Source organism: Cygnus olor, chromosome Z (assembly GCF_009769625.2).
Source record: "Cygnus olor isolate bCygOlo1 chromosome Z, bCygOlo1.pri.v2, whole genome shotgun sequence".
NCBI lineage: Eukaryota > Metazoa > Chordata > Aves > Anseriformes > Anatidae > Cygnus > Cygnus olor.
The window spans coordinates 11,796,819-11,814,314 of record NC_049198.1 but is presented as its reverse complement, the minus strand read 5'-3'; the positions used below and the strand labels follow the sequence as shown (position 1 = coordinate 11,814,314).

The 17,496-nt window shown below is 39.3% G+C and overlaps 1 protein-coding gene across 4 annotated transcripts in view; it reads left to right on the top strand.

Annotated features, from left to right (window-relative positions):
* Window positions 1–17,496, top strand: part of ADAMTS12 (ADAM metallopeptidase with thrombospondin type 1 motif 12) — a 167,861-nt gene that overhangs the window by 122,430 nt on the left and 27,935 nt on the right. For all 4 annotated transcript variants that reach the window (XM_040542130.1, XM_040542132.1, XM_040542131.1 and 1 more), the window contains 4 exons: window positions 1,197–1,317; window positions 7,252–7,496; window positions 8,867–9,008; window positions 17,203–17,329. In XM_040542130.1, the coding sequence (XP_040398064.1) occupies window positions 1,197–1,317; window positions 7,252–7,496; window positions 8,867–9,008; window positions 17,203–17,329 (635 nt within the window). The remainder of the gene's footprint in view (window positions 1–1,196; window positions 1,318–7,251; window positions 7,497–8,866; window positions 9,009–17,202; window positions 17,330–17,496) is intronic.

The window sequence follows — 17,496 nt, the reverse complement described above, 5'->3', positions numbered from 1 at the left end:
TACCTCCAAGCTGATTCGGATGATGAAAGGTTTTTTGACTTTATATATGAGCAGGGAGCAAACTCTTCAGCTGTGCCTAACCCAGACGTATTACACTTTCACTTCTCTGGTGAGGGCATGTGCTACTTCTACTCAAGTAAATGGATATAAAATTCAAGAAACATCATTTTCATACCACATTTCAAATATTAAAACAGTTTAACTTCAAAAACCTTGCTAGTTCTTAAGAAAAAAAAAAAAAAAGCCATTCCAAAAATAAAAGAAGATTTTGTTCCAGTTTAGAGGAATTAGTGCACAAAGTTTTTGGCATTGGAAAGAAGGATTTGCCCTGACGCAAAATCAATAATTTTTCTCTCTTGCTTTGACCCCCTACCAAGCATGAACTGAAAAACTGGTCTTTACCAGAACTTTCTCTCTGACACATTGCCTTATGTGGGCAAACTGGAGAAGCAAGCATCATGGGTATAAAACTTCATGCCTGCTGAAGAGTTTCACTTTGCCAGGGAGTTATCTGCAGTAACTGTTCTGCATTGGGACTGCCACAAAAAGCTGACATGGCAATCGGAAAGTGGTCTGTCATGTCTTGAGTTGCTTTGTATCTTTGGATGGGTGTAGTTTTATAAGTTCAGCATGTTCAGGAAGTGAATCTCCAGCAATAACCCCCTGCACCACACCAGCATTAATATAGATTCAAAGCTTCTGTTCCTGTGCACAGCTTTTGTTTTACATCTGTTGAGAAAACAGACCAGAGATATAAAATGTTTGCATTGGTCTGTGGGTATAGTATTGGGTTTTCTCTGCGGTACTGGTGAACCTGTGTTTGGTTCCATTACTGCATTGTAGTCCTGGGAATCCATGGTTGTGTCTACAGCATAAAAAAGCAGACACAAATCCTAGATGTTTGGGGCAATCCTAGTTGCTGAGGCCATTTGGGTGGCACATTTCCATCTCAAGTATATCAATCTAATCACCACTGTATGTTTCATGGCATGGTAGTGGTTTCTTTTTGTTCTTTTTAGCATCATATTAATCCACAGGAGTTTTACCTAGATGCAATGATCTCTATTATTAGTTTCTTTATGTAGAATATATACTCTGCCATGAAATTGATTCTCCCCCTGTCTTAGAAGAGGACAGAGTATGCTGAAGCTTCATTGTGGAGACCATATTTATTCTGAGACAGTTTTTTCTTCCAGGCTGTTGGCTGTGATTATGAGATAAATTCCAATGCAACTGAAGACCAGTGTGGAGTTTGCCTGGGAGATGGCTCTGCTTGTCATACAGTGAAGATGACATTTAATCAAAGCGAAGGATTTGGTAAAATGGGTTCTTTTCTTAAACTCTTCCATTGATGAAGTTGTTTCCTACATTAAAAAAAAAGAAAAAAAAGAAATGCTTTTCATTGGAAACTGAGTGATCAATCTGTATAGGAAATAGCAAATGGATATTTCACAGTGAATCATGCTTGTGCCAGAAAAGATCAGTGGTCCGTACGTTTTAAGTTCACCTCATCTAATAAAAATTATGTCAGAGACTAACAAGTCCTATTCAAGTTACACTGATAAAACCCCAAATAGTAAGTGCATTTACAAAATGGATGCAAATAATGCCCTTGGAAAATCTGGACTGAATCTGTAGACAGAGTAAAGCACCAAGAAAATGCTGCACTGAGTGCTTTGAGAGTTCATTTCTAAGTATCTTAAATGTGATAGCATTGGCTCTCGTGGCCATGTACAACCTCTTCCCCATGCAGAACTTTGCATCTGGTTTATATAAAAGCTTCTGTGGGATGCCTCTGTGCTGGAAGGGGAGAAAGACTCCCGGCAGGGTTATGGAGGTCTGAATCAGCATTTGATGGAACAAGCCCTTCTTCACCAATGCCGGTGAGACATTCAGGCCTTTAGTTGCCTTGTGTGGGATGAATTGGAGCCAAAAAGTCTAGAAGAGAGAGGGGGAACTAAAACTGAGAGAGAAGTGTGATGATGAGCTGGACGTGGAAGAGATGGCTGGGATGAACAGCATTGAATGGGAAACCAGGACAGGAGGGGTGAGACAGGGTGCTGGAGAGCGTGCTTAGAGCAAGGTCTGTGGCTGAGGAAAGATCCTGCTGCCAAGATTAAAAGTCTCAAGAGCAGTGACTGGTACCATGCTGGTGGGGAGAGAAAAACGGCAGTGAGGCGTGTCTTTGGCTGGCTTTTTTTTTTTTTCGTTTAAATAATCTGACTTGCACAAATAAAATCTGAGTTAATAATTTAGAAATGGTTTGCTAAGGTTTTCTGAAGTTTGTGGGAAAAGCCCTTTTAATATTTCACTTTTTTTTCTTAACTGTGGATATGTTGGATATATTCCTTTCCTCTCACCCCCCACACTCTGTATCCTGCAGATGAACTGTGATGATGCCTACAACCACGCAGGTGGTGTACGTATGTGAGGCTTACAAAGGAAAATCTAGAGCTCCCTTTCCTCCAATACTGCAGTAATCCTCCAGCCTTTGATCTTTTCCTACTGCAACTCTATAATGCACTCTGCCTTTGTCTGTGTGCAAGTTTTGCAAGGCTGCAGATGATCAGAAGTTTGTTTTCAAGAAACAGCTTTTCTGAAATGGTCTGATACTGCTATGCATGGGAGGATAGCTGCCTCTAATTTTATTCAAATTCGTCTTGTCTCGTATCTTCATTTAGTGTTTCCTTGCCTCAAGATTCAATAAACCTCACTAACAGATACCACTGAGGAATATTGAATGTTAAGTAAAATTATTTAATTACTTTAGATTCTTAAAAAAAAAATAGAAAAGAAAGATAGCTTCTGTAGATTCTTTCCCTTGTAGAGAAGTCAACTCCATAGCAGAAAAAATAAGGAAAAAGGTCAGGAAAGGAAAAGGTTGGTGGGCTCTTTAGCTTTTAAGGCAATGTATGGATCTTACTGTCTTACTGATGTTAACAGGCATGAAACTGAAAAAAGCAAAATGCATTTTGTTCACAACATCTGGCTTCTTTTTGTCTCTGACTTGCAGGTACTGTGATGTTCTGTCATACAGCACAGATTTATGACACAGTGGCTACTAAACAGTTTATGTAAACATAAAGACTTCAGGGTCATAAATTCAGTATAGCTAATGAAACTGGCCCAGAGTGCAGGATACTTGGTGCCATCAGCAGGGAAGGAAAATGAGTTTTTTTGAATGTTTAATGAGAATTACAAAAGCAAAGCTAATATACTCTGATCTAAAGCTTTCTTCAGAACTTAGGCCCAGCAGGGTCTTTCTTGGTTCTGGTACTGTAGCAGAGTATAATGTCTCTGCAAGTCAACTAGGTTGCAAATGATAATAGACAAATGATACACTAGGAAAGAGCTTTAAATACTTCAGCCTTTCACTTCAGGATAGGTTTTACCTGAAGTCTTACCAGCTCATGTTCAGGAAAAAAAAAAAAAAAAAGTTTTAAAACCTGTGTTTTTATTTGGAGTTTCTTTCAAATGCCTTTCCTTTGGATGCAAAATACAGAAAGTTGTCCAGGAATTCTCAACACAGCTGTAGGAGTGACAGTTTTATCAGTGTAATGGGCTCCAGTAGAGTTTTGTGTTGGAAAACAAATCAGAGGTCTGATTTGCACAAATGGTCTTATCTGTTGGCACTAACGCTAGCCAGTATGCAGTCCACACTAGGTTTTCAGCAAGTTCCTCTGCAAAACCATTTATGTTGCTTCAGCTGAAGTAACAGGGCCAAAAGATTGCACCATAAGTAGGATCTAGGGTTAGGCAGGCAAAGAAGTTACAAGTTATCCTGTGAATAATGTAGAAGTCTGCTTTTTTATGGTAGAGTATTGGGGGGGGAGGGAGGGTAATGAGATGTCCCTGTTACTCACATTGTTGTGGTGGCTGCAGAGGGCTGTTGTTCCGTACAGCAGACCATTGACAGGGCACGCAAACTCTTTGAAGGAAAATAAATGGCACTCCTGAATGAGGAAAAGCATTGAGGTAAAAGAAAGACTGAGGTGCAAGGGATATAGGTTTAGGACTGTGGCAAGTGAAGTGTGGAGTAAATGGGTAACAAAAAGGTGGAAGATTTTGAGGGTGAGGCAAAGGACAGGGAATTATCCTGTCTTCACTCTTCTTGTGTGAAATTTATTTTTGGTTTTTCAATAGGAATGGGACAATACATTTAAATTTCTGAAAATCCAGAAATATGGGATCATACAATAGAGGTTGAGAGGTCTTATTCTGCCAGTCAGAAGGCAAAATATGGTGCATGTCACTCCTGTGAAGGGCTGAATTTTAAGAAAGTGATTTAAGAAAGTGATGTGCAAACAAGGAACTGTGGCTGTATTTGCCTTAACCTGAAGGTTTATCCTGGGCTTGTCACCTTGTGACCAACCTGATTGGAACTGAATCAACACTTACCATTGTCCCGTGCTATCCAAGTGCAGATGGAGGTCTGGTGTGTTCCTGAGATGGAGTGTGGACGTAGCCATGCAAATGTGGATCCAAGAGATTGGAAGGTCTTCTGGATCCTCACTTAGGGAACTGTCTCTGAACTACATTTTTTTTTTTCCCATGGCCATCATACACTGCAGTGCTCCCTCTGTTCCATGAGAAGGCTGTATGTAACTGTGCAAACCTGATAAGCTATGGGGAGTCTGTGCTGTTTTCCATATAATATGCTTGTGATATTGCCTAGAAACTGTGTCAGAGGAAAATCATGCATCAGGAACTCACATTTTTAAGTGAGAAAGTCACAGATATGACAAACTGGAGAGCAGGATGAGAGCTGGTGTGATAAGGAGAAATGGCTAGATTATAATCTGATCTACAATACATTGCTAACCACCTCAGTGAAATTACTTCTGTCTCACAGCAATGGGAAAAGAGAAACAAGCTCTTCGGTCCTAGTAGAGCTGTGCCTACAAGGTTTGCATGAATTTATTCATACTGTGCTCTCATCTGTGATTAGGAGCATATAGCTTTTTATTAAAAAGGGAAAGATTAATAGCATCTGAAAGTTGCCATTTTACAGGTGTTATGATAGCACCTAGAGCTTAGATGCTCCAGGATTTAATGAATACAGCATGTAGGTTAGACAGCTGACATTTTAACTGTTATTGAATCTCAGATTACTAGATCGTTATCAGATGGAACCATATAACCAGGAGCAATTATATAAACACCATCCACCTCATTTTTAAACAAAAAAAAATTATTATGTTGAATGATAAAGTCAAAAGCTCACTCCTGATTAGCTTTGCTTTCAGAAGCAGATAACATTCATTGAGAAATAGGGTGAGGTTCTAGGAAATCAAGAGATAATTTAGCTAGTCAAAAAAAGAAGGGCAAGGGGGAAGGAGTGTGATACATTGACCAAATGTAACATCTATCACCATACAACTGTAATATATTTAAAATCAGGTTTGTGAGCAACAGCGGGTGATTCAGACAGAAATAGTTATGCAAAAACTTGAGAGGATACAGACTTTTATGTTAGAACCAAAATTGATTGTTTTTGTATTTTATGTTTTGAGCAAATGTTATTCCAATTACATCTGGAAAAAAATCTGCTGGAAATAGGACACCAAGGTTGCAAGGCCAAGCTCTTGGGACATTATACAATTAAGATTTTGCATGCTGTCTTAATTTGGCACACTTGTGAGTATGCCAGCTAATCAAGTCTTTACTCACATGATCACATACTGTGCTTATAATATGTCTCCACTGCACTGAATGAATAGAACATTTGGGAAAATCATTAGACCTTGGTTACTTATAATAGACCTAGACCTCTAGTTTCCTATAATAGAAGTTATTCAGTAATCCTAAGAATTTTGTTATTCCCTTCACCTATGAAAGACTGAAAGGTTTAAATTCTCACAGTCAGTCTAGAAAACTTGCAAAAGACGGCAACCAGAAAAAAAACTGTTTAACGTTATTCACAGGAAAAGTATATTGAATTTAATTAGGAAGAGCCTGAAGTAGGCAGATTCTGACAGATCTTTTTTTTTTTTTTTTTCATTGTACCATTGTCAATATATGACAGTAGCACCAATACTTATCACCTTACAAAAAAAGCTGTAAGGAAATTCAGATGTTAAAGACTTTGGGGCACTTACTGCAGTAAGTTTACAGGGCATATTAGTACTTCAGGTACGTGGATAGCATTGATTCAGAAGATCACTAAGTATGGCCAGTATGTTTTATGTCGGTATAATAAAAGATGATGTGCTTATTTCACAAGAAAGGTGAAGGGGATGTGATTCTCAGACTTAATTTGTGACCTCAGCATGTATGATGAGAACTGAGGAACCACATACGTACATTGTCACCAAACTTGAAATAAATCAACCCAAACTGCAGCTCACACTCACAGGACACCTGCTTATAGAGCTGATCTTCCATCAGATTTCTAAAGCCCACCCAGGAGCAATAGCAAGAAAGCTGTTTGAGTTTGTGTTCAAGTTTGTATGCGGACTTCCTATTTTTACAGTTTTCATTCAGTAGCAATAGTAGTTACCTCTAAGATGAGAAGCACTGAGCTTGGTTTCTTGTATTGCCTGCGGTACAAGCAAAATTCTGTAATAGGTTCTCTGGCTTTATTCTTAACACACATATCAATAATCTTTTTTTACAGATAATTTTGCTCATGAATAAAGAGCTGTTGATCTTTCTTATGAAACTCAGGAGTTTATAATAATCTGTTTAACTAATCTTAGTAATTTGAGGCATTTAAATGACTTTCAGGTTTTTGTAGCAAGGCTATGTAAGGGAAATAGTCAGGGAGAAGTTCAGTAACGTAAGACAAGGGATGTGAAATTATGTACATCCATGCGTGACAGATGAAAATGTTCCTTGCAAATTGAAAAGACCTTTCCTACAACAGGCTGTTAACCTACTGGGACTTCATAGCCTTTCTCCAGAGCACTCACATTGCAGTATTCCAGAGGCCTCAGGTGTGGTTATAAAGATGTTGACACTTACCGATGGAGTAGAGTTCATCTGGTGCAGCTAAGAAAAGCATTCACCTCCATGTCCCTTCTAAATGCCTCTGTCATGGCCTAACACATCACGTATTCCCCAACTAATATTGGAAAACCTGGCTTGGAAAGTCCCACCATTAACTAAGTGAAAAGGATACCATGAGATAAAAGCTTTGTGATAGCACATTTATATATACTTTCAAACAAAGCTGATGTTTTAAAATATCTGAAGTAAAAATGAAATGTCATTTTTGTTGTTCACCTCCATGTATCTTTTTTTGTCTCTTAGGATATGTTGATATTGGGCTAATTCCAAAAGGTGCAAGGGGAATCAGAGTCACAGAAGTTGCAGAAGCAGGCAATTTCCTTGCTGTGCGAAGTAAAGATCCAGAAAAATATTACCTGAATGGAGGTTTTATCATTCAGTGGAATGGTGAATACAAAGTGGCAGGAACAATATTTCAGTATGACAGAACAGGTGATCTAGAAAATCTGACTGCTCCAGGACCCACCAATGAATCAATATGGATTCAGGTAAATAGGTTATCACTAGCAGAGCCTACTGGGTTTGGATGGCAGCAGAATGTATTGGGGCTTTGACACTAAGGCTGGAAAAATATGTATATTTTAGATAATGCTATTAGCATGCTGTCTTGCAAAAATCACTTAAGCTATTTTGGAGAGAAATGAACATGTTGCCTGAGAAGGCAGTTCATTGTAACTGAAAATACACATCCAATATCATAGCTTGATTATTAAAAACTAGTATAATTCAGTGCTGCCACTAGGATAGGAATACTAACACCTATTGTTGGTCAGTCCTTTGCTCAAACTTCCCAGTCTCGTGTGCCAGCTTAGACCAACAAAAGTAGCTGTGATGTGAACTGGACCCAGAGGAAAAGTAACTATCCCAGAAAAGGAGCTGATGTCAGGCTGGGAACAGTGAGAGCTACCAAAGAGTGACAGCAGTGACAGCTTATATTGAGCAACAAAGTATAGCATTAGATAGACAGATCAGTAGCTTATGGTAACTAGAATGGATCTGTTTAGCATACACTGATTAAGGTTTCTACCTTTGTTTCTTTTATACTGCTTTATAGATTCTAACTTAAACGTAACCAGCTTCTGTTAATCCTGAAAAAAAAAAAATTTAAATTGCCCCTTTGTTCTCTGAATGTATCTTTCTTTCATGGCTTGTTTGCCTGTGTATCCACCATGCCATTAAAGAAGTGCTAGAGGAATGATGGGCACCACTTTCACACCTTGAATGTCTGGAGAGAAGGCACATATAATGGGTAACTCAACAGTCACTGTCAGGAACAAAGCCAAGGAAACAATTAGAAGGAAAAATAGAAGTTCATTGTCTCTGTATTTTATCCCTTGAAAATGTTTTTCTTCTCTCCCTTCTGTTGGCCAAATTGTGAATTTCTTGGGTGGCTCATCTCAACTGGAATTTTCCTGTTTAATCCACAAACATTGAAATAAAATAAAGCAATATTTGAATAAAATCTGTAGTTTTCTGACCTACTGGATATTTTTTCAAAATGTTTCATATTATAGGGTAATTACCATTTATAATGATGGTAGGCAATAGCTCTTAATCAGCAACACATTTGCCAGTGCCTTGGATGGACTTTGCATTATCTTTTCTTACAAGTCAATAGGATGCCAATTATGCTGACCCACTTATTCCCACCTGTGCTTGCAAAAGTGCCTGGCAAACAGCTGTGTCTTAGAAAGGCACATGTGTGCACCACTGAATGGAAGGTTTGCTGGTCTGAATTTCGGAACTGGTGGTAGCTGCTTTAAACATTGGTGATTCTTATGCTTTCACACCTGGAAAGCTTTGGGCCAGTAGATTATTATAATCATAAATAAGTAAATAAACTGCACTCTTTTTCCAGCTGCTTTTTCAAGAGACTAACCCTGGAATCAAGTATGAATACACTGTTCGTAAAGAAGAAAGTCATGAGAATGAGATTGGAGAGCCAGAGTATTTTTGGCAATATGGAGAGTGGACAGCCTGCAGTGTTACGTGTGGAAGAGGTAATTCCCATGTTCTTCTTCTATTACTTTTTGACTTTGTTACTGGTGAATTTCATCTTTGCTTTAATTATCTGGACGGTGTTCTATAAGAGGTAAAGTTTTACTTGCATTTAGTGAGAAAGCATACATTGTAATATATTTTGGCTTTAAAATAAATTAAGTTAACAAACCTATTTAAAGCAAGTGGGTTTGTGTAGTACCTACCTTGAAATTCTCAGCCTCTCCAAACAAAAACGAAAACCTAGTTTTCTTTTCCTCATAACTTATTGCCAGTATTGTTTGCAGTAATCCTGCTTACCAGCATGTTGTGGTTTAACCCAGCAGGCAGCCAAGCACCACACAGCCGTTTGCTCACCCCACCACACCTCCCAGTGGGATGGGGGAGAGAACTGGGAGGAAGAAAAAATTAAAGTTTGTGGGTTGAAATAAAGACAGTTTGAAAGGACAGAAAAGGAAGGGTAATAATAATAATGATTATGATGATATTAGTAATAGTAAAATGTACAAGGCCAGTAATGCACAATGCAATTTCTCACCATCCACTGACCAATGCCCAGCCCATCCTCAAGCAGCTGTCCCCCCGACCCTGGCCAGCCACCCCATGTCAACTGTGTTTTTTTTTTTTTTTTTGAGACTGGTCTCTCATCACATACCACCATGTGCTTTCTTGTTAGCAGAAGAAAGCTTTTTCTTTAGGTACCCAAAACAAATGTTTTGCTTAATGGCACGCTGTGTGTTTTAGCTCTGTTACCTATTTGTGGGTAATGTTTAATATAACAATTGGCGTGATAAGAAAAAGAGGGGGGGGAAAGTGTTATTAGACTGCTTATTATGTTTTTATTCGACATCTGCTCTGCTTTTCCCAGAAGTGTTTCTCACTAAGTAAATTACAATCCTGTGCACTACCTTCTGGCTAAAGAACTGTGTGATTTGGCTTTGATTTCTAACAACCACATGATTACTTAAATAGAGGACTGCAGGATATGGGGCATTTTTTGTTTTTTATCTAATAAGTGGCTTCCCCCATTACCGTCTTTGGACTCTTAACAAGTATTTCTTCAGCTCATGGCTTTGTTTTTTTTCATAGGTAGAAATGATGTGTTTCAGGAAAGATAGTGAACTTCTTGGTATGACTGCACAGGGGAACCAAGAGGTGCATAACAGTTTAAGAGCATGGAAGCCTTCTCAGTTCTCTCTGTTCCTTCAAGGACAGGAGGAAAGGAATTAGTAGACCCTTTGCTCTCTTTCACCTTAGATATATACATTTGTAAAAGTGACTGAACAGGCATGAAGGAATATGTGATCTACTAATGTATAATGAAGTCAGGGTATTGTCCCTTACTCACTATTCAGAAAAAAAAAAAAAAAAAGGAAACCCTGGCGTAGAGCTTCAGTACATCACTTGAACCCTTGAACCTGGGGAGCTCTGATATTACAGTCTGTTTTCATTTTTCTGCAGGTATACAATGCTTAATATGAGTGTGCTCTGGGCTGTCTGAATGTGCACCAAACATGCTGTTGTATTACCTTGGCAGTGACTCTGAGTTAGCTCTGGCCCTCTGAGGCACCACACCAGTGCAGTAACATAGCAGGCTTATGTCTGGATGAGCAGAGTACAAACACATCAACAAAAACACCTGGAGCTCTGCTGCACGAAAAAAAAACAGGAAGTATCAGCAGAGAAGGAATATTGGGAAAATGTTAATGCTCCATCAGCATAGAAATATGGAAACTCTAAAGTCTTGCCTCATTTAGCAAGGAATGGTTATGGTAGTAATTGTTGATGTAGAACCAGAAATTCTCACACAGTTGCACAATATTGTGGTTTGATCCCCCCAAGTTCAGTTCAGGAACAAGAGGCAAAATAAAGGCAGAACTGAATGTTCCCAATGTTGCTCCATTAATCAACACATTTCCTCAACTTCCACAGAACTAGCTTTTAGGTTTAAATAATTAGATTGATTTTATCTGAATGTACAGCCTGTTTAGATTCAGAATTTAATGCCATTGGCAGCAACAAAGCTGTAGTGCCAGATTTCAGACATTTAAAGATTTCCGTAAGGTTTCTAAGATAAAGTGCATTGAAGTAGGCAAGATTATCTTCAGCTATCAGTATGCTACCTGACAGCCCTTACTGAAGACAAACGTTTAATGGGGATCAAGGAGATAAGAAAAGTTGCATTTGTTTAGACTAAATGTGGTAGTGAAATAACCTTCAAGGACTTAGGCAGTCATCATTTGGTAAATAATAAACTAACTGTTTTGCAGGATCAAAGGGAGGGCCAAGAAAGGTGAACTATTGAACTAACACTGATGGGTATAGCCAGTGGGAGAAATTGATCCTTACCTAGAATTTTCTTTTAGCAAACCTGGACCTGTCTAAAGATTCATTATAGGCCTTTCATCAGGATGGGTTGAAATGGTAGCAGTAAATCCAAAAGCCCTTCAGTCTTCTGTAGCAACAGAGATCAGAACAATGCAAACAAAGTCTTTACAGAGCCAAGAGAGAAAGACTGAGTTAGAGAGTGACAAACGGGACTGCAGACACAATAGCAGGGTGATCCAAGGATGCCTCTTCTGTCCTAAGAGAAAAAGTAATTCTAGACCCATGATACATTACCCTTGGATAAGGATCTGTACCTGGACAAATTCCCAGTGGTGCATAATGTCTCTGTAGAGTGAGGTTGTCCCTTCTCAGAATGACCCCAGAGCAGCTCCTTATAAACATTTCCTAAAAGGCTCTTGGCCTCAGGATAGCACCACGTACATTGCTGTGCCCTGGTCCATATCCTTCCCCAATTCCATTGAAGCTGTGAAAGAGAAGAAGTAAATGTGCTTATGTTTTCCAGCATCTCTTTCACATGCCCCTGTCTTTTATAGTCTCAAAGAGAGAGTGAGTCTGACCAGCCCACAATAACATCATTTAATAGGGAAAAAATGTAGTCTGAAAAATCAATGTCCTTTGGGACAAAGGAGGTGAACAGAGCTAGCAACTCTTCAAGGATGTTTTTCTTTGACCACAAGAACTCTCCATCCCCTTGTGTAAGAAAGTGAGCAGGGAGGGCAGAAAAATTGGATGGCGGGGCAAGGACCTGCTGGTAAAACTGAGGTGTGCACAGGCAATGGAAGCAGGGACATGTGGCCTGGGAAGAGTACAGGGATGCTGTCCAGTTGTTCAGGGGTGGGATCAGGAAAGCCAAGGCACTGATGAAACTGAGCTTGGCAAGGGATGCAAAGAACAGCAAGAAGGGGTTCTGTAGGTACATTGGCCAGAAAACAAAGGCCAAGGAGAGTGTTACCCCCTCTGCAAAACGAGAAGGGAGAGCTGGTAACAACAGACATGGAGAAGGCTGAGGTACTCAGCAAGTTCTTTGCCTTAGCCTTCACTGGCAGTCAGGCTTCCCACGTCTCTCCAGTCCCTGAACCTGTAGGTGAGGGCTGGGGGAACAAAGTTCCTCCCAGTGTAAGTGAAGAGCAGGTTGGAGACCACCTGATGAAACTGAACATGTACAAGTTTATGGGGCCCGATGACCTGCGTCCCAGGGTCCTGATGGACTGGCTTACGGAGTTGCCAAGCCTCTCTCCATCACATTTGAAAAATCCTGGCAGTCAGGTGAAGTCCCTTGTTACAGGAAAGCTGTGGAGGGACACTTTGTCAGGGAGTAGAGTGACAGGACAGGGGGGATTGGCTTTAAAGTAAAAGAGGGTAGGTGTAGATAAGATGTGAGGAGGAAATTCTTCACTCTGAGGGTGGTGAGGCCCTAGCACAGGCTGGTCAGAGAGGCTGAGGGTGCCCCATCCCTGGCAGTGCTCAAGGCCAGGCTGGATGGGGCTTTGGGCAACCTGATCTGGTGGGAGGTGTCCCAACCCATGCCAGGGTGTTGGAATTAGGTGGTCTTTAAGGTCCCTTCCAACCCAACCTGTTCTATGATTCTGTGAATATTTTCTATGCAAAAGATACCTAACACTGTGTGCAGGGAAAAGGAGAACACTTGGCAATGAACAATATCCATTTGTCATGTAGAAAATAGTTTGGTAATTACATTGCAATCCATTCATGACAAACTCTTAGGGGGATAATATACAATAAAAATCATAAGCTTTGCTCTGTCCTCTCTGCAGGGTAGTTGGAATCTCTGATTGCCATTTGCTTTAGGCAAAAGAAAGGAATTGCTTTGCAGTCAGGAAGTCTGCATTATGGAAGGCGTCCTACAAGCTCTTCCACTGTCAAACTTGAATTGTGCACAGCAGACCTCTAGCCAAGAGGGTTGTCCCTCCAGAGTCAGCTGTCCAGCCAGGTAGCGTGTAAAGCCCTTAAGCTTTTTTTATAGGAAGATTAATTTGAATGTCTCACTGAGTATTTTTCTAGACCCATTATGCTTTCTAGCCATTATGCTGTCTTTACATAATGGTCAATTAGAAATTACAAGTTAAATTCCTTTATCCTTGTCAAAAGGCCATAGTGATGTTTTTTAGAACTAGCTTTGAGTGGCATTGAATGTAACAAGAAGCAAAAAACACAGCACAGCTGCAACAAAGGGAGAGTATTAGGCAACTTCAGAAATGTACTTCTCCGTAGATAACAGCAGTGATTGGCAAATTTTCAAAGCTTTGCAGAGGACTTGACTGTAAGATTTGTTTGGGGGTTAATTGTTGTGTGCCCTCTAAATCCTTTACAACTGTTATCGTGGTTGTTTTGCTAAATTACCTCCAGGTGTTCCTGAACTGAAATGTACTACTAAACTTGTAGCATTGAGATTAAAAAAAACAACAGTCACTGTGTTTTACTTCATGATTACAGGTCTAAGTTTTATAACACCAAGAATGTAAAGGCTGGCTTTTGTATTGTATGAGCGCTTTGTGCATTCACTGAATGTCATTCATTCAAATACCAAAGTGAATTCCTTGCAGAGTATTTGATGTACAACAGTGATAATTTAATGTTAAAACTAGTGAATTTTGCTATCAAATATGCTCTTTTGCACACACACTTTCTATATCTGCTTCTGGAGGTGCAGGACCTTTGATTCTGTCATTCTCAGCCTTAACTTCACCCCAACTAAGCATCATAGAATAGCTTGGGTTGGAAGGGACCTTAAAAGATCATCTGGTTCCAAGCCACCTGCCGTGGTGGGGCTGTTCAGCCAACAGGTTTCTAATCTCTTTCAAAACACATCCAGACCCAAATGATTTCAAACTGGTGCTTTTTTTTTTTTTTTTCTTTCCAAACTAAGTGAGAAACTGGGAGCTGAGTGGGTCAAATTTCTATCTTCTGTCTAAAAAATTCTTCTGTATTAGGGTTGAAGTGGCACAGAGAGGTAGAAGTGGTCTCTGAGCAGATTTAATTGAAATTAAGGCCTGTATGAAAGTTGGTAAACCAGGGTCAGTGTGAGGTAACTAGTTTTCTATTGTTGCACTGTTTTCTAGTTCAACTTTCTCAAGATGAAATACCCAGCTGTGTTTCATTATGTCATTATATGTATACCTATATATATTTTACTCTCTCTAATCACAGAAGGGGTAATCACATTTTAGGGTGACATAGGGAAAAGCAAAGAGGAATAGTATAGCTGAAAGCAAGACTTGAACATTCAATAGAAAAATGAGGCTTGGGATGCATAAAATTTTTGTTTAGGCAGGTTCAAGGTAATTTTGTGAACCATTCACCCAGCTCAACTTTATTTTTCTATCTTATTTTCATTACCAGCTAAGGACCTTGAAAAACACAGTAAAATTGCACACAAGGTTCCTTCTTTCTTTCAACGTATCTGAGCTAAATTGAAACAGTATCATATTTTTAAGATGACAGCTTTCAAGAAAATATATATGCATCTATATGTGTATATAGAATTCCTTTCAGCTTTAGAACTGAACTGTACACCATCATGAGGAAAAAAAAAAGAATTAATGATTTCTTTAAACATATGCATCTACCCCAGAACTTTCCAGATTTTCAAACTACAGTGCAAATTCATGTAACTTTCATAATAAAAAATGTGTATAAAAAAGTGAATAAATTTGTTTATTGATGCCAGTGATCAGCAAATGTTTTATGGAAATGTACAGACTCTGAACAATACTTCTGCGAAGGTTTATAGTGGTTTTAAAGTGAATTATAGCAGCTGAAATGACACTAAAAAATTACCAGAGCAAAAGAATTCTTCTGTAGCTTATTTACATTTGTAAGAGCAACATATCATATGATTTTGAAAGGAACAGAAATGTATTTCTGTGAACTGCTTTGTTTACAACTAACAGAAAGGCAGCTTACTATTCCAGTTACATTTTCCGTAGCATAAAACAGGCCCTTGCTGCTTGGGAGTCCTGCACTGAACTAAAAAGCATTCTGCTGCTTGGAGTCCCCTAGGAAAAGGAGAGCCATGTCTGTGCTGCCGTCAGAGAGGCTGTGCTGTCATGCAGCTACTGCCACATCACATACCCCGGAGCTCGAGTGCTTCAGCAAAAAGAGTATTAATGGAAGGGCAGGGCTGCAGTCCCTCTCATTCTCCCTTTTAGGTGAAACAAATCCATGTTCTAGAAAATCAACCCTTGTATATGACTATAGGAGGCTCAACATCAAATCCCACGCTGGCTTTGGTAATTGTTGTGTACATCCCAGCCACAAGTCTGAAAGTAACTCAAGAAGCTATAGCATTTCTTCAGTGTTGCAGACCTGATATCCTGGAGCGCTATCCAAAGGGGATAAAGGTTTCCATCTAATTCATGGAAGGAATGACCCAAATATGCATAGAAAGTTTTTAATTTTCTTCTGTCTTGTGGAGGTCTTTTTCAGTAATATTTGGCTATAAGTTCCCCTTCATATCTGCACTCCATGCTCAGTTCTCCCACCAAAAATTACCTCTATTGCTGGCTTTGGATTTCCTAGTATTACATTTGGTAGTCTGTTTCTTTTTTTCTTTCTTTTTTTTTTCTTTTTTTTTGTTTTATTTAAAGTTTTTTGAATGCTGTGAAATTATTTAAATCAAAGTAGTAATAATGCTAGCATGAATTTTTATGACATACACGTTCATGGTCATATATGGGGATACTGTATAGAGGAACAGAAGTATATGCTGCATAGAAGGATATTTTCATATTTCCCAAGCATTATTATGTATAGCTTGCTGTTCTTGTCTTCCAGATAGATTCCCATGCTGGTTATTAGGAGGTATGAGAGAAGGAGAAGCTTGATTCCTAAAAATACTGCAAAATAATGTAATGCTTCCCTGACACTATCGTAATAGTGTTACTAGGCCCATTCCTTCCCAGGAGAGGGATAAAAGTCACAGAGAGAGTGACTTAGCATCTGCATATTAATTGTTGCGAATTAATAGCAAAATTAGTTTAATAGCAATGAATAAAAAAGGTTTCTTCAGTCTTATTAGTCCTTGGGATTTGTTTGGGTTTGCAGCACAGAATCTACCTCAAATTATAGTAAAATTCTGTGGAAGGCAGGCCTCCGGTAAGTAGTTTTCTTTAGGTTCACACTAGGATTGATGCAATATTTTGGTTCATGTTTCTTTCCCTTAAATGAGCAGGAGTTTTAGTGAGTGGAACTATTAGTAAATAATCTTAGTTGTATGTATGGAATATCTCTGTTCTTTCCACTGCTGTAATTTGCCTCTTATCATCAGTGCTGAGTATTAGTTATTTAAAAAACAGATTTTCTCCTTTGTGTTGTGACATCATCATTTTAGGTCATTTGTATCAGAACTTTTAAAAAGCAGAATTCAGCATTAGCAATCACGTATTTTTTGGGGAAATGCTCTGGTTTGTCTTCTGCTTAATTGCTCATTCCAGAAGTACAAAGTAAAGATCACCAAAATTCCCTTGCTGCAAACAGCCTGGTGCTACCATGTTGCATCTTTGCTGTGCCTGATTTCAGGATATAGGAGCCCTTTTGGAGACTGGCAATTTAATTGAGATCAGGGAAAGTGCTTTCTAGTGTGTTGTTTCAGCTACTGATTCAAAAGACCCATGCATGACACTTTGTCAACTTGATTAAAGTATACTTATACCTGACTTAGCCCAGGCATTCAGCAGAACTGAATTTTACTCCAGAAGAAGTCACACAGCTGTTCCTGTATTCTAAGATGAAGTGCAATCATTGTGTACTCGCCATGCTAGAGAACTTCTGCAGTTTGTCCCCAGCCTACAGGGATTACTTTTCCTTTTTTTTGTCTTTCTCTTCCAGGGGTGCGGCGCCAGATTGCCCACTGCATGCGAAAGGGAAGCGGAGCGATCAAAAACTCCTTCTGCGACCCAGCAACACAGCCAAATGGACGACAGAAGAAATGCTATGAGAAGGACTGTCCGCCCAGGTACCAGATACTGGGAGGGCCCTTGTAATCTTGTTTCAGAGTCATTCAAAAGGATATGTTGGTTCTAATACCAGATTAATGTGACATCTGCAGCCTGCCACGGTGACCGCTCCTAAGTATTTCAAAGCAAGGTGTCAGAAACCCAGTAATAATTAAATTAGGAGTGT